The 23881-nt window shown below is 36.3% G+C and overlaps 1 protein-coding gene across 1 annotated transcript in view; it reads left to right on the top strand.

Moving 5' to 3' along the window:
• The window catches only part of Cdc73 (cell division cycle 73), a 112128-nt gene that overhangs the window by 14376 nt on the left and 73871 nt on the right, over positions 1 to 23881 (top strand). Inside the window, exons 6-10 of the mRNA XM_042258265.2 lie at positions 3531 to 3619; positions 9389 to 9605; positions 16766 to 16864; positions 18633 to 18711; positions 21318 to 21382. Of these exons, the coding sequence (XP_042114199.2) occupies positions 3531 to 3619; positions 9389 to 9605; positions 16766 to 16864; positions 18633 to 18711; positions 21318 to 21382 (549 nt within the window). The remainder of the gene's footprint in view (positions 1 to 3530; positions 3620 to 9388; positions 9606 to 16765; positions 16865 to 18632; positions 18712 to 21317; positions 21383 to 23881) is intronic.

Raw genomic sequence — 23881 nt, 5'->3', positions numbered from 1 at the left:
CAGTGCATTAGAGCTGTATAGTAGGACCTTTAGAATCCAACTGTCTCTCCAAAGCCCATTAGACAGCAGCCATCTCCTTCATACCCAAGTCTTTTGAAGTTATTTTTAGATTCTCACTGTAACATTTATTGGAAATAGAGAACAAATAGAATTTCTTTTAGAGTATCTATTGTATAATGGTTGTAACTAATTAACTATATTGTGCTTTGAAAATAGCTAAGGAAGATGTGTTCTCAGCACCAAAAAGTGTATGTAAAGTAATACCAAAAAAAAGCGATGTAAAGTAATACCAAAGTTAACTAAGTAGATGGAGCCATGCCATAGTTTATGTATATTTCAGAAGATAATATTACTCATGATGTGTACTTTTGACAGTTAAAAAATTGCCATTACCGTTAGTAGACCAGTTAGTATTCTGAGTAAGATATCCTCAGGAATTTTAATTACATACAGAAATACACATTAATGACTTATATAAATTTGTAGCAAGCTCCATATTAATTGTATGCATAGAAAACCTCTGGACACAGAGAACAATTTACTAGAAACTTAAAATCCAGCAAATATTTAAATAGATCATGTATCAGTTTATAGTAAAGAATTAGCACTTCTTCACAAGTGTCAACAATACTAGAAACCATGTATCTTTTTATTTTAGAATATACATATATTCTTTAAATTATTTCTGATATGTAAATGGCCAAGCATCTACTAGTAAGGATGAAGAATGCGACTAGGATAATGTTGGTCGGCAAGTGTATACAGTGGAGTCATTAACAATCTGATCTTAAAACAGTATACTTTTAGTTATTCTGAGACAGGAACCTCATACTTTTTAAGTACTGATAACTAATCCTTTGTTACCGTTGTATACAAGATGATACTTTAAATGCATTAGGTATGTTAAGTCATGTACTCTTTACCACCATTCTTTGAATTTGGTGGCCCTAGATTCAATATCAGTGAGTAGATAGGTTACACCCTAAAGTGACTTACTGAGATATGTAGAACCAAATTAGAACCAAGGCAGTCTGGCTGCTAAGCCACACTACTATAATGGGTGTGAGTTTTGTGGCAGTAAAACTGAAAGTTTCTCCATTTCCTCCTGGATGAAAGAAAGCTCTGCCACTAGGAAAACAGTGAGTGCATTTAGGGTCATCATTGACTTGGAAATATGAAAGCATCACAATGTAATTATTTGAAAAAAAATTCAACACCCAAGAAAGCTAAATGCTGAAGCTTCCAGTAACTTGAAACATCCACAGGAAGCAGCATTATATTTTCTCTGTCATATATAAGCTACAATGTAAACATTTGTATTAGTAGGTAGTTCAACAAATTGAATTTTTTGAAGACACCATGGGAGGCAAAAGAAAACTTGGTCAGGATTTCTGATTTGATTAAAACTAGTTTGTATTTCTGAAATTACTAGTTTATTGAGGACCCTGACCATCATGGATTATAACTTCCTTACAAATGATAAAAATTAAATGCATTTGTTAAAATATCTTTGCTGATGTGTCTGTTTTCACACGTTTACATGGTAGAAAACTAGTAGAGCGTGGATTGGAGCCTAATATTATTTCTCCTTTGTTGTCTCAAGTATGCTAATGCGTTGTGTTATGTGTCTCATACAGTCTTACTCATTGACTTGTTTCTTGTTTTTTATTTGTTGAATATAAACTTTGACCTAGATAGGTGTCACTTCATTGGTTTTTTTCTTAATCAGCCACCTATCTTTCAAACCAAATTTCACATGGCTTCCTAATATAAGTTAGAAATCATATTGCCCAGGTTGACCTCATGCTCACAGTTGTAGCCAATATTGTCTTTAAACTCTTGATGCTTCTGCCTCAGCCTCCTGACTGTTGGGATTATAGGCATGAACCACTCACCCTTGCTAGATAAGATTTTGAAATAGTCTATTGGGAACTTTGTAGGAAGATTTTAATGTGTCGAGGAACTTGTCTTTTGAAAGCAATTCAAGTTTTTCTTCTAGTGTTTGGACTTGTATTTGGTAGATTTTGGGACTGGTGGCACCAGATGAAAAAAAAATTGGTATCCAAAATGAAAAATTTAACTTTGATGAAGACTTCCTTTAAAAGCTAGATTTTTTTTTTTTTTTTCATTAAGAATGTATCTAGGGCTGGAGAGATGGCTCAGAGGTTAAGAGCACTGGCTGCTCTTCCAGAGGTCCTGAGTTCAATTCCCAGCAATCACATGGTGGCTCACAACCATCTGTAATGAGATCTGATGCCCTCTTCTGGCCTGCAGGGATACATGGAGGCAGAACACTGTATACGTAGTAAATAAATGTTTTGTTTTGTTTTGTTTTTTTTAAAGAAGAATGGCTCTATAGGGGCTGGAGAGATGGCTCAGCAGTTAAGAACAAGTGCAGAAGACCTAACAGTTCCCAGCATCCACTAGTGGATTCACAACCATCCATAACTCCATCTCTTCTGCAGGCACCATGCATGCATGTCGTACACATAGTGCACATGTAGACAGAACACTCAGTACACAGAAACCAATTTAAAAACATTTTTAAATGAATGAATTTATTATTATTATTATTATTATTATTATTATTATTATTGTGAATGAAAGTAGTAATGGTTGGGAGAACACCTAGAATTAGATGTCTGGGCACCATAATGTAAACTTACAGATGGTTTCCGGTGATTTTTTTTTTAAGCTTTTTGATGACGCAAAAGCAACACATACATGTTTAGACAAATTTATCTTACTTTCAGTACAATTTTAATAAAATGTGAGATGTCCATTTTATATGGAGGCTAGTGGATATGTTCAAGTAAACAACACTAAGCTATGATATTTATTAGGTAGATGTGTAAAACACATTTCTAGCTTATTATGTTTTAAATTTACTGTGGTATCTTAATTTGGTATACTATTGCTGTGATAAAACATTGTAACCAAAAGCAGTTGGGGAGGAACAGGTTTTTTTGGCTTTTGCTTCTACATCCATAGTCCATCACTGAGGGCAATAGGACAGGAACTCAAACAGGGTAGTAACCTGGAGGCAAGAGCTGATGCACAGCCCCTGGAGGGTGTTGCTTACTGGCTTGCCCAGCCTGCTTTCTTATAGAACCCATTACCACCAGCCCAGGATTGGCCCCACTCAGTGGTCTGGGCCTTCCCACATCAATTGCTAATTAAGACAGTGCTCTTCAGGCTTGTGTGCAGCCCAATCTTATGGAGGCATTTTCTTATTTGGGGTTCCGTCCTCTTAGATGACTCAAGCCTGTGTCAAGTTGACATAAAACTAACCATCACATGTGGTTTCTTAAGCCTTGTTGTAAGTCAAGGAACCTCCGAAATCAGTTCCAGACTCACATGATCCAAATACACTGTTGTCTTTGTGAAAGTAAAAGGTCTTAAAGTTGATTTAAGTACAATATTTCATGGAACTGTACTCTGGTAATCTTGGCAAGAAGATATGTGTAGTGATTTGTTCATGTAAAAGTTAAATAAAACTTAAAATGTTACTAACCAGTGATTATTTTTAGGATGAAGAGTGTGTGCGTCTTGATAAAGAGAGATTGGCAGCTCGTTTGGAAGGCCATAAAGAAGGGATTGTACAGACTGAACAGATTAGGTAAGGGTTTCTTCAGTAGGTAGTACAGATTTTATGTAAAGGTATGTGGAAAATGGGGTAGTTAGATGTTACAATTTACATTTGCATTTTTTATTCATTGTATTCCCCTGTTCTCTAAGTTTGGAAGAATGCAGTTGTCCCTTGGAATCTATTGGGGTTGGTCTAGGATCTCTCCATAGTTACTAATACCCAGAGGTGCTCAAGTCCCGTGAATAAAATAGCATAGATTTGTTTGTAACCTATACTGTAAGAACCTACTCTGGATTACTTACTGTGTTAGAATTTTTCACCAGTATGTCAAATATGAGAACAGACATAGAAGAGAATATTTATTTTTGTTCACTTTCAGTTCAGAGTTCTGTGGTTCTAATCCTGGACCCATGTGTGGGAAGACAGAGGAGCATCATTGTATAGAAAGGAATTTGTCGTAGAAAGCATTGTTACTCAACTCATGGTACATAGGAGAAATGTGGGGGGTGGGAGGAAGAGGGTGGGGTGTGTGTATGGAAACTAGAAGGACCAGGGAAAGGACAGTCAAGGATTTAACCCCAGTGACAGTGAACTACTTCTTTGTTAAGTCTAATCTCTTAAAATTGTCAGAAACTCCCAGAATAGCACCATCACTTGGGGACCATGCCTTTAACACATCGCCTGTTCAAACATTAATATATCTGTGGCTCCCAAAGACTCATGTCTGTCTCATAATGCAAAATGTATTTAGTCCATCTTTGATAGTCCTTGAAATCTCAACAGTTCCAGATTTTTTCAGAGGGTGCAGCTTAAAGTCCTGAAGTGGAAATCTCTTAGCTATGAGTCTCTATAAATTTTAATAATGCCAGGAGATGGTGGTGCAGGCCTTTAATCCTGGCACTCCGGACTCAGAAACAGGCTCTTCTCTGTGAGTTCAAGGCCATCCTAGTCTACAGAGTGAATTTCTGGGACAGCCATGACTATACAGAGAAACCCTGTGTTAAAAAAACAAAAACGGGAACAACATCAACAAAAACCCAGTCCTTTGGGGCTGGAGAGATGGCTCAGCAAATAAGAGCACTCACTGACTGCTCTTACAGAGGTCTTGAGTTCAATTCCCAGCAACCACATGGTGGCTCACAACCATCTGTAGTAGATTTTGATGCTCTCTTCTTGAATAATGCCATACATGCAGATAGAGCACTCATATACATAAAATAAATCATCATTTAAAAAATTTTTAGTAACAAGTTTCATACTTTCAGCATGTAACTGTAGAATGAATGTTATTATTACAAAATGGAGAGATGAAGCATGGAGAGGAGTGGGACCAAACCAAGCCTGCAATCTAGAGGACAAATGTCAAGTCCTGTAAATTCATTTCCACCATAAGTGGCATATGAGGTGATAAAATGCTATGTGTGCTCCAGTGGGCTTGGAAAGCCCCATCCCTATGGCTTGGCTTATTACAGTCCACATGACTTCTCGCTCAGGCCAGCTCTACTCTTTGCCTCTAAGTTATTGTGGCAGATATTCCATGCCTGTATTGTGTGTCTAGGTTTATTCACATAGCTTCATGCATTGTCTCAGGCCCTGCCGACCATTTGTCTGGCGTCTTAGGTCTTCCTTTAAAATCTGAGTGGAAACTTCATGATCTTGTAACTTTTGCATTCTGAATGCCTGCAAAACTGGTATGATATGATCTGCTGCTAGTGGCTGTGTGGTCCTTAGAATCATGGCTGTTGTGTTCTTTGAATTTCCAAATAAGCTGGGGAAAGATTTTCATATGAGGCCCCAAGTTAGAGGAACATGGTAATCTCAAAGTAGTTTTTCAACCTAGTTAAGTAAACTCCTTATACCCTTAGCTTGCAGTGTGTGGGGTCTGGCTAATTGTTGAGGTACCCTAAAAGCATCTTTCCTGTTCTGATGCAAAATACTGGAATTAAAAAAATGGCCCAAATCTCTTCACCAACTATACTTTGCTGTATCTTAACCTTATATGAGTTTATTTTCTGGCTCACTGCACTTTCCAGACCTTCCCTGGCTTTTTGCTTATATTTATTGCAGTAAGTCTGGCTAAAACCAGCTAGCAGTATCCATGCTGAGCTGTCTTGACATTTCCTCTGCCTTACTATTTATTACATGTAAATTTAGCCCCACTCAAAGTAAGGACAAAATATGACAGATTCTTTGCAACACTGTAGTACAAATGGTTTCTGTGAAAGGCCTTATAGAGTCATATGAATCCTCATCATTAGCCAGCCTCAGTCTTAGAGCATTCTGGTTTTCTGAGTTCCCACAAGAATTAAGCTCTCATCCACCCCTCCCCCCCAAAAAAATTAAGCTCTGCCTACTGCTTATATAGCATTATTCTAGGACTTATCTAGTCCATCTCTCCAAACTTAACAAATTCTTCCCAGAAACCAGTTCCCAAAGCTTCAGAATGGAATAGTCAGTTGATCACCCTGTCTACCAATGTTCTCTGTTAGACTGTTAGTGATAATTAACTGAGAAACATAAAAGAGGAAGATCTATTTTCTCTCCTGGTGTCAGAGATTATAGTTGATGGTTACATAACCCAGTTGCTTTTGAACTTAAGTGTCTGTAAACATCTGGTGAGGAAGGAGCAGTGTGACTTATACACACGAGCACTGACCAGCCCACACAGCTGTTTCCTGGTTTCTTTCTCTTGGGGGCATCTCTTTCCTGACCCACAATTTGACTGGACTTGTGACATTCTAACTCTCCAGGAATTTCTAATTACTCAGCCAGCCAGTCTTGTAGAATTTTCACCATAGGCATGACTTTTTTTTTCCCCCCTGGGGACTTTACATTGAACAGAGATTAATTGCAGTAATTATTCTCACTTACGTTAGAGGCAATATTGTTTTAAGGAGACTTCCTAATGTCTCATGTATATTTTTGGGTGATGGGAACACAGCCTTGTATTACCGACTTAAACTTAATGGGTAGTGGTTGTTTCCAGGTTTAGGTAGTTCCTTTGTTAAACCCACGTGTTAGCATTCTACTGCAGTACCCCTGTTCAGCACTTTTCTTAACTATTCTGTACCATGTAAACACGTTGGGCTTGACTAAGTCCTGCCTGGGTTTTTCTTAGGACCTCCTTTGGAAGTTTTCAAGGCAGTAAGCCAAGGAAGTTATAGGAGTTCATTCATTTGTCATTTGTCAGAGAATCACTGCCATTTAGTGTTTAATTGCTAATATCTGGTAAACCATTATGTTGTGAAGTTCAGCTAGTCATTTTCTGATTGTTGAGCTATTCCAGTCACTGGCACTTCATCTCAGCTAGAAGTAGAAGTCTGATCATTGAAAGTCCAGTGTCAGCTTGAGAGCCATCCAGATTGCTCATTGGTAAAGACCATGCTGCTAAGCTCAAGCAGTGACCTGACTTTCATACCCATATCCATACTCACATGGTGGAAAGAGAGAACCTACTCCTGCAATTTGTCCTCTGGTTTTCACACATTGTGGTGCATGTTTGTGTGCACACCAGAACAAATGTAATTAAAAACAATTTGAATTGATCTAAAAATATGCTGAGATGCTTTAATTTCACAGCTAAAAGTCAATGCAAAGTAGGAGAAAAAGGTAGTTTTTTGGTAATTCATTTATAGTACCCTGTTACGTTATAAATCAAATGAAAGGACAGGACTTCTGTGAACTATACTAACCTGTCTTTTGTAGGTGGACTGCAGAGTTCCTCAAACAAACACATTAGCACTTAAAAAAAATCACAGTATTTAATCTGCACCCATAGTTTTCACTGTATACTAGTTAAGATTTGTGCAGGATGCAGGAGGGACCTTGTTTGGAATTTCTTTTGGAAATGTTTGTGCCCATTACAATGATACTGGAGCCACATTCCCTCCAAACTGATGAGCCAGGACATAATTATTAATTTGGGATGTCATTTTTTAAAAATGTTTTGTACTGTCCTTGGACACCATGCTGACAGTTTCAGATGGCAGACTAGCATATGTTCTTTCCTAGTTTCTCCTCTTGTCACTCTCTGTTAGTGATTCTTCTCTTACATCTTTAGCTGTTGCTGCAAAGCCTTGATGCTTGCCTGTGCTGAGGGAGTTCCCTTGACCCACTGGGTTGCTGGCCCAGCTCCGTTTTTTATAGTCTCTGTTAAATATAGGACTTCATGCATGCTAGGTTAAGACTGTACCACTGAATTGTATTACCAGTCCTCAACCACTGTTGAATTACTTTTCGAATTTTATATTATAAAAAACATACAACACATTTTCAGTGCAAACTATAGTGGCTGGTTTCCACATGTGGTCCCATAAAGGGATGTTCCCTGACTGGGAGACCAGAATTTTAAATTACGTTTTTCATTGAGTCTTCTTCTTCTTCTTCTTTTTTTTTTTTTTGTACTTTGTAAGTACTACTGAACTTAATGTATTTTATTCTTAGACAATTTTTGTTGTTCATATTAGAGAGTTGTTATGAAGACTGTTAGGAATATATTTAAAACAACATAGTTTTGAAAACTGAGAATTCCTGATTTTTTTTCAATCAAATTTTAGATTGCTTTATTTTATTTTTTATGTGTGAGAATATTTTGCCTACACGTATGTCTGTGTACCATGTACCTGGGTCAGAAGAAGGCATCATGATTCCTTGGAACTGGAGTTATGGATGGTTGTGAGCCACCATTTGGGTCCTGGGAACTGAACCCTGGTCCTTTACAAGAGCAACCAGTGCTTTTAACCTCTGAGCCATCTCGCTAGTCCCTGGAATACTGATTTATTGTCCCTGAATCTCAAAGAGAAATACGCCAGGAAATTGAAAGCACTGAGAAATTCACTTTTCTTTTTTTCATTGCATACTACAATTTTTATTTGTGTCATTGTTGATGAATAATTTTTTTAAATAAAAAGGCTGCTTTTTGCTTATTTGAGAATCAAGTAAATTGAAGACATAAGAGTTCAAAATATGTTTATTTCAGTATTTTTTGTAAGTTCTTTATAATGAAGTTTTAATTAAATTAGGTATGGTTTTGTCCTCCAGAAATTAAAAGGACTATTGTGGCATATAAAGTCTCTTTGGATTCTGAAGTCAGTTGTATATGAAGCCTGTAGCTTTAAAACCTTAAAATACATTTCATGGAAACACCTAAGCTTTGAGCTTTTTAACAAAATGAATTTTTGACCCCATTACAGGATGACCTCTGTGCTTGTATATAATTTTCATATGTAGAGAGTATAGATACACTGGTAAAGCCTCAGGGAATACAAGCAAAAGCACCCATGTTAGTTCTGCTTTTTTGTGGGAGATTTAAAAAGAGCAAGGAATTTTAATATTATTTAATTTTTTTAATGTTAATTTAAAGAAATTACTAATTCAAGGCTGGATTGTTCAGTGGTTAAGAGCACTGGCCATTCCTCCAGAGGACCCTGATTTGGTTCTCAGCGCCCACATAATGGTGTAAAACTGGCTGTAGCTTCAGTTTCAGGGAATTTGATGCCCTATTTTGGCTTTCTTGGGCACCAGGCATAGAAATGACACATAGACCTACATGTAGGCCGAACACTTATACTCATAAAACTAAAATTAAAATAGATTACTGACTTGCTTTTCGATTATTATCTTTATGAATTATTGTAAAAATCCTGTGTGACTATAAAATATTAAGTATACAATTTTATAGAAAGCTTATTGTCACTTGAAGTGGGTGGTTTTTTTTTTATTATCAATTTTAGTGCAACAGTATATATGTTGTACTGAAGGAATCTTAGCTGTGAAATTTAAAAAATAAATTACTTTTAGGTCTTTGTCTGAAGCCATGTCAGTGGAAAAAATTGCTGCAATCAAAGCCAAAATTATGGCTAAGAAAAGATCTACTATCAAGACTGATCTAGATGATGATATAACTGCCCTTAAACAGAGGAGTTTTGTGGATGCTGAGGTAGATGTGACCAGAGATATTGTCAGCAGAGAAAGAGTGTGGAGAACAAGAACAACCATCTTACAGAGCACAGGAAAGGTAATTAAAATATTTACTCATTCTTTGGAGTGCTGTAGGATTGTTTAAAATTTATTAATAGGTTTTAAACTTTATTTATATTTGTACACCCAAGGACTAATTCTTTTAAACTGTTCAGAGCAAATGTATGCTCTTTAAATTTTGAAAGATAAGAATTTGAATGAGAGTCTGACAATCTGAGGATCAGCCAAACCCACGTAAAGGTAGAAGGAGAGAATGGACTCCACAGTTTTCCTCTAATCTCCATGTACTTGTAGCTCCTGCACATGCTTATGTATACACACACACACACACACACACACACACACACACACACACCCATACATTAATAAAAAAATTAATACTAGATGCTCTAGTATGTCAGTTGCTCTTAAAAAAGATGCATCAGTTCAGTTTTTTCTTTTTTTTTTTGGTTTTTCCAGGCAGGGTTTCTCTGTGTAGCTTTGCGTCTTTCCTGGATCTTGCTCTGTAGACCAGGCTGGCCTCGAACTCACAGAGATCCGCCTGCCTCTGCCTCCCGAGACCTGGGATTAAAGGCGTGCGCCACCACCACCCGGCTTCTTTTTTTGAATGTAAAAACATTTTATGTACAACTGCAGGAGAAATAATATACAGATAGTTTGAACATAAAAACAGGTTATAATTCAAAAGTCCAGGATTATTTGAAACTGGAAAATATTTTCTCTGTAGAAAATAGTAAAAATGATAAAATTTCCCAATAAGCCCTTTTAAGCCAAATAATAGCTGAATTATACATATAAATATTGATTAGATTCTGGGATACAGAAGAAACCTGTCTTCATCTGTTCAGAGAGCTATGTTTTATTTGTGTAAGTGAGATTCCTATTCATCTTCCCCTTCACTGTTTGATTTATGGCAGACATTTTTCTATAGGCTAATCCATAATCTAAAAAGATTTTAGCCTCCCCTCCTGAAAGTACAGCCAGCATATTCTTTCATCAGCTTGATATGCTACAAATTCTTATCCTAATAGTGAAATGTTTCACTAAAGCTTGCCCAGTGATTGAGCAAAACCAAAACTTATTATAAGCCACAGTCATCCTAGGATCCCCCCTGCTAGGTAGCCTCCCTGGATCTGTGGGTTGCAGTCTGATTGTCCTTTGCTTTACATCTAGTATCCACTTATGAGTGAGTACATACCATGTTTGTCCTTCTGAGTCTGGGTTACCTCACTCAGGATGATATTTTCTAGATTTCATGATGTTACTGTTTTTCTGCATCAGTTCAGTTCTATATACATATTTTCCTCTGTGTTGTGGCTTTCCTCTAAGCTTTCTTTGTTGTTGATTCTCCATTGATGCGCTAACAGTGGTGGTTTGGTAGAAACATTTAAAGAAGTGTGGGAGATTATTGTGAAACTGAACTTAACATTGAAATAGACTTTATGTTTTGACACTCTGGGCTTTCTGAGGTTAGGGTCTTTCTTAGTGGCTTAGGCCTGCGTCCACCTACTAAGCGCTAGGAGTACAGCTATGTGTCACCTGCCCCGACTAGTTTTGATTGTAGAATAATATTGGGACTTGAGCTTTTAATTTACTGTCCCATTTTGGTAGGAATAAAGTAACTAGAAAAGGGTGTAAGGAATAATGATTTCTGTTTGTTTTCTATTTGACTTGTCGTACATCTTAAGAAGCATTTTCCGTGGGCACACAGGTGGCTCAGCTGGGAAAGGCCCTTTTTATGCAAGCCTGGCAACCGAGTTCAGTCTCCAGAAGTCACGTAAAGGTGAAAAGAAAAACCGAAAACCACAAAGTTGTCCTCTGACTTCCACACAGGGAGTGGCATGTATGTCCCCATTCCTATCATGCATGTGTGTATGCACGCACAATAATAAGTAAAACTGATTTAATTTAGAAAAAAGAAACCATTTTTCTAGAGTCAGTGAGATAGCCCTGGAGTAATGGTGCTACCCATGCAAGCCTGGTAACTTGCATTTGATCCCTAAAACCTTTGTAAAGATGAAAGGAGAAAACTGAGTCCACAGTGTTTTTCTCTTATTTCTGCACTTTCACTGTGGTGTATGTGTCCACATCCACGTATTTAAAAAAAGAAAAAGAAAAAAAGGACCGTTTCCAGAGCCTAGAATTATAAAGAAATGTGAAGTTATGAATAAGCTTTCATTTTTCATTTTTTGTTATTTTACAGTTAAACGACATTCTCATTTTCATTGCTTGATATGGCTAATACTTGACTAACACTGTGACTTTTTAGTGCCTTTTTATTTTGTTTTGAGAGGGGAATCTAACTGTTGAGCCTTGGCTGTCCTGGTACTCAGTGTGTAGACCAGGCTGTCTTTGAACTCACAGGGATCCACTTCCTTTTGTCTCCCAAGTGCTAGGATTAAAGGCATGTGCTACTATGCCTGGCCTTTTTTTTTTTCCCAGTTAATTTTAACTAGATAGTCTTAAACTTAGAGTTTTCTTCTATATGAAGCTTTCCAATTTTTAGTTGTTGAGATGAACTCTTCGATCTGAACTCTAGGGGGCAGAATTGTACCAGTTTAAAAGTGTTCTAATTTAATGTTGGTACCATAGTATCTTTTAGAAACAAACCATCTAACAACTGTTTAGAAGCTAGATTTGCTTTCATGAGTATTATCTTTAAAAATTTTTATTTTTGAATGTTATCATTTTTTAAAGGTCAAAATTAAACATTTTGACTGCTGATCTCTAAGTATACATACTGTGTTCATCTGCTAAACTCTAAACATGTTATAGATACTTAGAGCAGAACAGTATAGACTTCACATTTGCTTTGCTTTGCGTGCGTGTGTGCGTGCGTGTGTGCGTGCGTGTGTGCGTGCGTGTGTGCGTGCGTGCGTGCGTGCGTGCGTGTGTGTGTGTGTGTGTGTGTGTGTGTGTGTGTGTATGTGTGGGTGTAGGTGTAGGTGGGCACATTTGTCACAGTGTGCATGAGGAAGTCAGAAGACATCGTGTGAGAGTCAGTTCTTTCCTTGCACTGTGTGGATTCCTGGGATTGAGCTCAGGTTGTCAGGCTACAGCACTGGCCTAGTGTAGACTTTACACTGACCTTCATTACTACTGTGATCAGAATCTTGTTTTCTGATTTTTAAGGGGCAAGAAAATTCAAGTTCTCATCCTCCTTATATAGGTAATATGCCCTGGTTAAAGCAATCTGATTTTATAGTATCGTTAAATGATATTAAATGTCTTACTCTGTTTTGTGCTGCTATAACAGAATATCACAGACTAACTTATAACAAATTTCTGTGCCGTTAAATTATTATGACTTATTCTGTTTTGTGCTGCTATAACAGAGTATCACAGACTGAGTAATTTATAATGAATAGACATTTCTGTGGTTCACCATTCTAGAGGCTGGAAAGTCCAAGATCAAGGAACTGCATCTGATGAGGGCTTTCTTACTGCATCAAAAATGGCGGAAGGTATCACCTGGGTGAGAGAGAGGGAATAAAAAAGAGGGCTGAAAATAATTATGATTTTATCAGAAAATGACTCTTAAAATCTCTACGTCATCCATTTAGTCTCCACTTAATCCATTTTCAAAGTCACTTTTTAAAAATAAAATTTCTAACACATAGACTTGGGGGATATTTTCAGACCAAAGTAATTATTGTTGAATCATGGTATAAATACATCTGTACAAAAATAATCATCTGTAATTCTTGCACACAAAACTTGCTGATGCTATTTGGATTCATTCTTCTAGCATTTATGTTTTTCATTTATTTGATCACTCTAACAGTGGTCTGATTTTCATGTTTTCATAGTAGGGCTGAGATTTCATTTGCATTTGACACTGCGCTGATGTCTGCACTGATGGTGCAGAAGCAGTGACTGCTAAAACACATGAGTTAGTCACCCAGCATGACCAGCAAATCATGGTGTTTCACCTACCAGAACTTCACTCAAGTGCGGCCAGTTAATATACTTAATGAAGTTTGAATGTGTAAAGCAGCCCTGCGCATTAAAAAAGCTGTGGTTGCTTTTATGAACAGCATTTGTGTTAAGGCTTGGGTTCCTAACTAAAGCACCTTTTTAAAAAAGAAAACCATCACATTTTGTTTGAATGACTATGTTATTCAGACTTAGTTGTTTTATAGACATTCTCTTGAACGAGTCTGTCAGGAAAAGCAACAAACTATTTGTTGCCAGTGGTAAGATGTGAACTTTGCTGGGAAAATTAAAATTTTGGAGAGTTTCTTTCTGCTATGATTTTTCCAGCTTTCTAATTCTTAGACTGTTTTGATGAGACTTTTGTAAATAATATTAAAAATATGATTTAATGAATATGTCATCAGCAAATAACATTTTAAAATGTTGAATAATATACTGTATTAATATTTGGAAAATATGCATAACTGCATAACTCAGTGATTGATATTTTTCAGAGAACCAGTGCATGAATGAAAAAATATCCATTTAAATTACAAAATAGATTATATACTTTAAAAAGTATATTTATACTTTATATACTATATACTTGACAGCAGAAATTTATGGATGTGGTTTCCACCTACAGTATCTTTTAGGAGACCATTTGTTTTGGTATAACAAAGCAGAATATATTTAGCTACCTGAAAAGCTGTCTTAATGCTTCTCCCTTTACTGCTGAGGCTAGATTATCTTCATATCTTGACCAAGCAGGATAACATAGTAGATAGATAGAAGTAAATATCAGAATACAGATACATTTTTAGTAAGCCAGATAGTAAACACATTTGTAAAATTTCAAGTTATAGTCTTACTACTTTATTGATAGGTTTTGGAAAATAATTTTCATAAAAAGTATTATGTTTGTGTGGAATCTTGCTTTTCTCCTTTTTTTTTTTAAAGGAATTTGTACTTGAGAAATTTGTCAGTTTTAATATTTACTGTGATAAATTGTAACTTCAGCTTAAAGGCCTTTAGAGTCTTGAGTAGTTTCTAAGATGGCAAAGTAGTTCTGAGACCTGTATTTGCTGCTGTAAAGATTCAGGAACTAGTTAGTATCATAGTTAGTATAGTGGTAATTATACTAGTGGTATCCAGTTAATGTTAAAACTTACTTTTCCGTATACATTTGCGTAATATTTAACATGTACAGGCTCGGCAGTGATTGAGATGATAGTTTAGTACAAGCAGCAATGAGATGCAATATAAGTAAAGAGGTAAAAGATATCTTTCATAGTAGACCAGTGCTTCAAAGCCGTGAGGCTGAGTAGTCCAGTGCGTGGAGGCCATGAGCCTCACCAGGAAAAAACAAACCAGGAACAAAGGTGAGGGGGATTACAAAGTAAAAACTAGTAAAGTAGATGGAGTGATAAAGTGGGACAAGGAGTGGAAGCCAAAGAAAAACAGAACACTTAAGTTTCTTTTTTTAAAAAAGACTTATTTTTATTCTATGTGTTTGAGTGTTTTGCTTTTATGTATGTTAGTGTACTGTTCACATGCCCGGTGTCCATGGTGACCAGAACAGGACGTCACATTTCCTGGAACTGGAGTTATGGATGGTTGTAAGCTGCATTGTGGATCCTGGGAATTGAACCTGGGTCTCCTGGGAGAGCAACAAGTACTCTTAACTGAGCTAGCCCCCAGATTTCTTTTTTAAAAATAACTGTGTGTGTGTGTGTGTGTGTGTGTGTGTGTGTGTGTGTGTGTGTGTTTGTGTGTGTGCGTGTGTGTGCCCGCGTGCGCTTGCGCGCAGTGTGTGTGTGTGCGTGTATGCCCACGCTGTGGTGCAAATGGGAAGGTTCAAGGGTAATATTGTGGAGTTGGTTCTCTTTTTTCTACCTTTATATGAGTTCCAAGGATTGAACTCAGGGAGATAGGCTTGTGTTACAGGTGCTTTACCTGTTAGTTACCTTGCTGGCCCCAGAATGCTTCATTTTCTAGAGAAGAGAATTGTATTACATTTGAAGTACAAGAGAGCATGAACCATTTGATCATCGTTGGATTTTAGTGTCAGTTAAGATATTTAGCTCACAATAGATTCGCATATATTCTTTAAACTGTTGAATGCTAGTGTGGGGGTGGTTGGGTTGTGGGTAGGGGGTGGTTGGGTTGTGGGTAGGGGGTGGTTGGGTTGTGGGTAGGGGGTGGTTGGGTTGTGGGTAGGGGGTGGTTGGGTTGTGGGTAGGGGGTGGTTGGGTTGTGGGTAGGGGGTGGTTGGGTTGTGGGTAGGGGGTGGTTGGGTTGGGGGTACGGGGTGGTTGGGTTGGGGGTAGGGGGTGGGTAGGTGGGGTTGGTGGTAGGGGATTGGGAGTGATAGGGGTTGGGGAAGAGACCCAAAGTATTGTTAGTCACTGGGGGACAATGTTAGTCATTAGACAAAAAAGTCAGGGGAGAATAATGTGTCAGGGCCAAGAAAGCTTATTTCATGAAGGAAGGTGTAATCACCTAGTCAACAGTGTTGGGTGGGTAGTCATGGAAAAGCTGATTTGTGATTACTTCCCACCTTTTCAGACTTAAAAGTTTTACAGTGACTCCTACAAGTATCCATAACCTTTGGGCATCTTAGAACGTCTGCTGTAATCTGAATGTAGCACAGGGATTTATTGTACTTTGAGAATGTAGTATTCCCCTTAGAAATCTGTTACATTTAAATGTTTACTTTTTTATTGGTTATATATATTTGAGTAGATACAGAATAATAAAAATTATCAATAATTGGTCTGTTTAAGTATGATTTCCAATACCAGGTAGTTGGCTTTTATTTTTATGTATAATTGTATACCTTGTTTTCTGTTGATTCAATGAAATACCTAAGGTAGGGGCTTCATAGAAGGTTAGGCCTGGGGACATAGGTTAGTGTAGAACACTTGCTTGACTGTGTGAGGGCCTAACATATGTGAGGAGAAAAGATACGTATTTAGCTCAAATTTTGGAGACTAAAAGTGGAAGATTGGACAGCTCCACCACCTATTGGTATGGGATGTGGTAACAGCTCAAGACCAGCATCAACCCCTTGTGATAGCAGTGCCCAGTTAGCTAATTGTTCCTCATTGGGCCCCATAGGAATGTTTGGGAGACAGATCACATCCAAACCATAGCAATTATAGTACTTTATGACATAGGAAAAATTAGTAGGAAGAAAGTTTTAATATAAACTGCTTAATGGATAAACTATTGCTCTTGCACATGTACACTGGGTTTAATTAGAATCTATTCATGTTTTAGAATTTTTCCAAGAATATTTTTGCAATTCTTCAGTCTGTAAAAGCCAGAGAAGAAGGGCGTGCCCCTGAACAGCGGCCTGCTCCAAATACAGCTCCTGTGGTAAGAATCTTTTCTGCTTTTGTTATTTTAAGAAAGTGATGTTTATTTTGCATTTTAGTGTTATAATTTTGACATCTTAAACATTTTACATCAGGAGGTTATAAAGTTCTGCTACTTCAGCATACTCAAAGGATATAAAGACCCTCCCCTGTTTTAAAAGTTATCTTAGCAGTAATTTTGGGCCATTCTTAAGATAGACCTGGGTGAGAGTCTGAAAAGGAGTTAATTAGGAAAAGCCTTCGAAGTTAACTTTTAGGTTGACTATAGCTGGCCTATTTATTGCTTGGGAAAATAGTTAACTATAGTTAAAAATATAAATCATTGTTACTTTCCAGCTTGGACTTGTTATTTGAAGTCTTCCTTGACCATTTCACATGGGTATATTGATTTTCCCTGTCACCCGTCAAACGGCCCATTCTTTGTACCTCAGCTGTACCTCCTGTGTTGGTTGACTGCCTCACTGTCGGAGGTATTGTTTAGGGTCCGCCAAACCCTAAACTCATGCATGCCATATAGTCTCCATTTAAATTCAGAAATACCTCTACTTTGTTGTAAACCCTTCTATCTGTTGTCAGATTCAAGAAGGCAAAGAATATAATTCAGATTGATTCACTTTTATGTCGAATTTGGAAAACATTGGTAGATTACTAAACATAGCCTTGGAAGTTAATAGTAATTTTATTTATGCATGAAATCATTGATATTTAAATTTTTGTAGATACCGAATTCTTGGTAAGATTTAGACAGATACTTTTAGTTGGCTTACCACACATATTTAAGTAGTGTCTATTTTTCATGCAGTGTTCTAAGCATCTAGAGATAAACTCATAGTCCTTGTCCTGTTTTGAGTTCATAGCATAGTAAGTTAAACCTACTAGATCTATGAAATGGAAATATAGTAAGTGCTATGATGTTCAAGCATAGTGTGCTTATCATTACAAATTTGTTGACATTTGTCAATAGTAATTGGTGGGAAGAATGTGAAACTGTAAAACCATTTAAACTATTGTCTTTGTGAATGTGAGTTTTCTTTCTGTGTATTTTACAATCATTGAAACAGTTGAAATTTTTATGTTTGGCATATAGATGTATATATGTAGCTATAGTCTTTGATAATTTTTCTTTTGTAATATTAGACTATAATCCTATTGTAACAAAATGAAGACTATATAAATATTATGATTTTCCCAAGTACCTTTAAGATGCTTTTTAAATACCTATTTTTAGGTTATTATAGACTATGAGTTTAGTATGAAATATTTGAATTAAATTATACATAATTAGAAAGTGACTTTTTTCAAGTTTTTAAAAAACTGGCATCTATTACTTTAGTCTTACAGTATACATTTGTAAGTGTTTATTGAATGTCTATTACTTTAGTCTTTTTTTTTTTTCATTTTAGTTTTTTGAGACAGGGTTTCTCTGTCATCCTGGCTGTCCTGGAACTTACTCTGTTCAGATTATCATTGGAGAGAGTATTATTTCACAAAGTCATTTAAGTAATTAGAGTGTATGTGCTTACCATATTATTTCTGTGGTTTTGGATACAAGTATACTTGAAATTGTCCTTATTCTTGCTGTAGGGATGGACATTTTTTTAGTGCAAATATTGAATCCTAGTTGTCAAATGCCAAGTAGTCTTCTTAACGTGTTCTGTCTTCTGGCCCATATTGGAATAACATTTATAAGTATCTGTGTCAGGTTTTTATGAGTGTTAAATAAGTAATATTTAAAAATATTGACTTGCATCTCTCTCTTTTTTTTAAAGGATCCCACATTGCGTACGAAGCAACCTATCCCAGCTGCCTACAACAGATATGACCAGGAAAGATTCAAAGGCAAAGAAGGTAAGTTACTTATTTTGTATCTTCTTCTCATAATGGTCATGCTGAACTGGAGTGGCAGTATAGTTTGATATTGAAGAATAAGGCAGTTGATCTAGTTCAGTCACCTACTTTTGTAATAAAAGTTTTTGTTGTTATTTACAGCTACATTTACTCATTTATGTGTGATCTATAGTTGTTTAACTCTGACAGCTCTGTTGAGTAGTTGTGAGAGAGGTCATATAGCCTGCAACACTAAAAAATAGTATTTGGACTCTACAGAACAAAATTGGCTAATTTTGTTGGTAGCTTTGATTCGCAATCCAGATAGCTTGTGTTTCAGTTATTTTTTTATGTGGATTTTATTGCTTTTTCAACTGTATTCTGTCTGTTACCTCATATCTCTAATTAAATGTTAATAATACTTGATAACTTATTTCATAGGGTTACTTTGGGGATAAACGTGGTGCCGAAGGTGAAGTTCCCAGAATAATGTTTGATAACGTAATAAACTACCCACAAATGTTTGCTATTATTGAGACTAGTTGTGGTTACAAAGAATTTTGGGATGTGGAATGCTGTGTGTTAAATTGTTTCCCAAACTATGAATTGTGTACATTTAGGGATAAGGAAGCATAGATTTGGAGCAAGTGTGAGAGTTTGTTTTGTTAAAGCTTGCTTGACAGTCTAGCTAATGCAGTTATGAGCCATTTCTTTATTAGTGAGGTAAGACTGTCACCAGTTTCTCTTGAGCTTTTCATTCATCTTGACTTCACTTAGGAAGATAGGAGATAAAAGCAACTGAAAGTTTTAACGTTTCCTTTTTTCCCTTGTATAATCTGAAGTCTCTGGGCAACTTTTTAAAAGGATATATTGCTTTGAATTATGTGTGCTGACTTCATTTACCAGATACAGGCACGTGGTGAATAAATGCCATACAAAGACAGTGATCCATTCTTTTATCACTGTCCTGTGTCCTTATGGAATGAATTGTATAAAGCAATTGATAGCAAATCCAATCCTCCATGTATATGCATATTATTCATCTTGTTTCTGCACCACAGCTACAAAATCTTATAGTTGAGACAAAGGTATATGGTCTATACCATGTGTAAAATATTTGCTATATGATCTTTCCTAGGAAGAATAGAGCATATGGTATGAAAAATGTTTTTCAATTAAAAATATTTCTCTGATAGTCACATAACCTAGATGAAATTTAAGCAATGTATGTTTTATTCTAATAACATATGGAATGTTTATATCATTCTTCCACTGGTAAAATACTGTCAAAGTCCCAAATTGACTGCCATTAGTTGATTGACCATAGCAAGATCCAAAACAGGAATGAATTGCCATGTATTTATAGAATTACATTTTTATTTTAAAAGAGAGACAAAAAAAAAACCCCAAAAACAACAACAACAAAAAAAACCCACAAACAAACAAACAAACAAACAAAAAGCCGGACGGTGGTGGCACACGCCTTTAATCCCAGCATTTGGGAGGCAGAGCCAGGCGGATCTCTGTGAGTTCGAGGCCAGCCTGGGCTACCAAGTGAGTTCCAGGAAAAGGCGCAAAGCTACACAGAGAAACCCTGTCTCGAAAACCCCCCAAAAAAAAAAAAGAGAGTGAGAAGAGCATGCTGTACTTATGTGTTGAAACTTGAATCTTTTTTTTTTTTTTTTGGTTTTTCCACCTGGCTGGAATCATTTTTTTATAGCACCATTTTCTAATAAATGTCCCTTACATTAAAATTAGGAACAAAAGTTTTTGTAATTTAGGAACTTCTTATTTTACAATGCTTTTAGTGGTGTAGTAGTTAGTCATAAAAATAAAGGGATTAGAAATTAGAAGTTTTTTATTTAGTATAATTTAAATTTTATTCCATTTTCTTGTGTATGGATGTTTTGCTGTGTGTATGTCTATGCATCACATATGTACTTGTTGTCCATGAAGCCAGAAGAGGGTATCAGATCCCCTGAAACTGAATTTAATGCAGTTGTGGGCAGATTATGTGTGCTGGGAATTGAACCTGGGTCTTTTGCAAGAGTAGCTAGTGCTCTTAACTGCTGATACTTCTCTCTAGTTCTTTAGTGTGATTTTCAAACAAAATTCGAAAGATAATTGGTCCCATATGACCATAAACTCAATGGCTTTAAACGTCTCAATGACAGGGTTTTAAATTAGTTGAAAAACTTATAAATTCAAAATCTGATTCTGGAAAAAAAAAAAAAAAGAAAAGATTCTTTGACATTTATTGAATTTGAATATGTTTTTGCAACTAGTGTCTTAAAAGTTTTTAATTTTTAGAAATATGTGATAAGCCGGGCGGTGGTGGCACACGCCTATAATCCCAGCACTCGGGAGGCAGAGCCAGGCGGATCGCTGTGAGTTCGAGGCCAGCCTGGGCTACCAAGTGAGCTCCGGGAAAGGCGCAAAACTACGCAGAGAAACCCTGTCTCGAAAAAAAAAAAAAAAAAAAAGAAATATGTGATAAAACTGTGTATAGTATATTTAAGTAAGGCCTTGTTACACTGTTGAATTGTTAGGTATAATATAAATTATGATAGAAATTTTTATCTGTCTCATGAAATATATAAATCATAATAGACTCCTTTTCTTTGCAGAAACGGAAGGCTTTAAGATTGATACTATGGGCACATACCATGGCATGACACTGAAATCTGTAACGGTAAGTTGTTATGAATGCGGAGGTTATTTGTTCCAGGCGTTTTATGTGAGTAGTAGATGGTAAATTTTATTCTCTAGCGTTTTCTAATTGAAATATTTATTTTTTAGTGACCATTGTACTGCTGATAGATCTGTGTGATTTTTTTTTTTTTTTTGGATTCATGAATGATATGCCCTTTTTTTTTTCCTTTCTTTTTTTTTCCAGAATCAGATTTTGAATTTATAAGTTTTTCAACTAATTTAAAACCCTGTCATTGAGATGTTTAAAGCCATTGAGTTTATGGTCATATGGGACCAATTTTTTTTTTCCTGATATCTTATGTTCTTTCAAATGTAATTGTCTTTGGAAAAATAAAAATGGGATTGGGCATGTAGCATAGTGGTAGAGTCCTTGCTTAGACTGCTTAATGACATGGAGTCAGTTTCCCAATCAGCCAAATGAGTAAAAAGAGTGTAGTAGTTGATGGAGTGCTTTTAAAAAACACTTGATGGAACCAAATATTTATATATTTATGAATATAAGTCTTTGTTTCAGAGACTTAGCTAGCTCATTTTTCTCTTCCTCCCCTTCTTTCTTTCCCTCCTTCCCTCCCTCTTTCCCTCCCTTCCTCCCTCCCTCCCTCCCTTCCTCCCTCCCTTCCTCCCTTCCTCCCTCCCTTCTCTCTTTCTCTTCTCTTGCTCTTTCATTGTACATCCCCTCCTCCCCCCCATGCTGTCTTTCTCACTCTTGCTGTGTTGTTTTTAGCTTGGACTTAGAACTCCTGGGCACCAGCAATCTTCCTTTCTCAACTTCCTGAGTAGCTGAGACTGTTGACTCTCTTTAAATTTTTTTTAATAGCTTGGCTAACTTCTTTCTGTTTGACACCTCTCGTTATTGTGTAGTAGATGATAGTATTTGATGATACAGGTCAGGTGTACTTTAATTTCATTTTGCATTTCTATATTCTGATGCGTATCTCTTACACTTTAAAATACTATGCGTATGCATTAAGTGTCTATATACTTAAGATCTAAAAGTGTTACTTTTGTCTTTGCTTGTGAGTCATCAGAGATTTACAGACCTCACATGACATGAAATCATAATATATTTGTTGTGATTTCTGAGTTCAGATTTAATCTTTATACTTAGAATTTGCCATAAAAATCTATTGAAGTTTTGACTTTTTTAATTTAAATTGAGACTCTATCAAGTATTTTGCTAATAGACTTTTAAATGATCAGATTTGTTTTTATATATTGAAATTGTGTGTAGGCTTACAGATTCATTCAACAGGTATTTATTGAGAATTTGTGTCCGGTGTTTGACTCTGAATACTTCCAGTGTAACTGCTTCCCAGTGCAGTCAAAGAGGCCTCTATGAAGTCAGAGTTGAGCAAGTCCTGCCAGAAGAGCATTCCCTGCAGGAACAACAGGCTTACAAACGGACTCAGTAGACAAGTGATAAGGCCAGTGTTTCCTATCCAGTGAGCAAGAGCAAAAGTGGTACAAGATCAGATAGAGCTATCTTATGCCTTTTCTTTGCTTGTTTCTGATTTCAGAATGTAACTAATGGTGGTAAGGTTTAACTTACTTCTTTGTTGGTTTATATTTTTTAAAGACAGGGTCTCACTATATGGCTTTGGTTGTTCTGGAACTCAGGGTGTAGACCAGGCTGACCTTGAACTCACAGAAATCCACCTAGCTCTGCCTCCCAAGTTTGCTTGTACAACTAAGAGGATGTGCCACCATGCCTGGCTTGAATTAAATTCTTATGTGATTCAGTTAGTTGATGCTGTCTTGGAGATAGCATTTTTCTGTTGCTGATTCCCAAAGTCAATTGTTCCCTTGCCAGGGAACTGAAGTTATTCTTCAGTAACCATTAAAAGTTAAGTTTTTTTGTTAATGTTTTCTTCTTACTCATGACTCTGAGTGCCATGGAATTCGTTTTTATTATAAGAGCGTCTACATTTAAAAGGTGAATTTAAATAAGCTTATACTCTATGAATTTAAAGAATAATCACTCACAATAAAATAATCATAAAAAGGATTGCTTAGACTGCAGCAGAAAGACTGAAAATGGTCACGTGGCTGGTTGGCTTATTTCAGTAACTGGTTTGAGTCCGCTACTTTCATGTGCTGATTAGTTGCTAGAAAGAGAATATACAGACCAGTAATGTTTTTAATAAGTGTTTATTTTTAGTTAGTCCTCAAATTTATCCTTCCTATTTAGTATTTTTCCCTTCTCTTTTCTCTTGAAATTATCATTTGTGAGCTGCAACAACTTCTTACCTCATCCTGTTGTTCAGAAAATTTCTCTTGTATTATCAAGACAGGTGAATGTGTATTAAATGTAAAAGGTTTTATTGCCCATAAGAGATTTCCTTGCTTTTATATGTATAATTCATATTTGCTAATGTTCTTAAAATTTTTAATGTGCCTAGTTCATGTAGTTTCTGAAATTAGGATTTATCTACATTAGGCTTAATCTTTGTAACTTTTAACTTGAATATCAGAGATCTCT

Source organism: Peromyscus maniculatus, chromosome 11, assembly GCF_049852395.1.
Source record: "Peromyscus maniculatus bairdii isolate BWxNUB_F1_BW_parent chromosome 11, HU_Pman_BW_mat_3.1, whole genome shotgun sequence".
Lineage (NCBI taxonomy): Eukaryota > Metazoa > Chordata > Mammalia > Rodentia > Cricetidae > Peromyscus > Peromyscus maniculatus.
The sequence above is the reverse complement of the archived record's forward strand: the minus strand, read 5'-3'. Positions and strand labels throughout refer to the sequence as shown.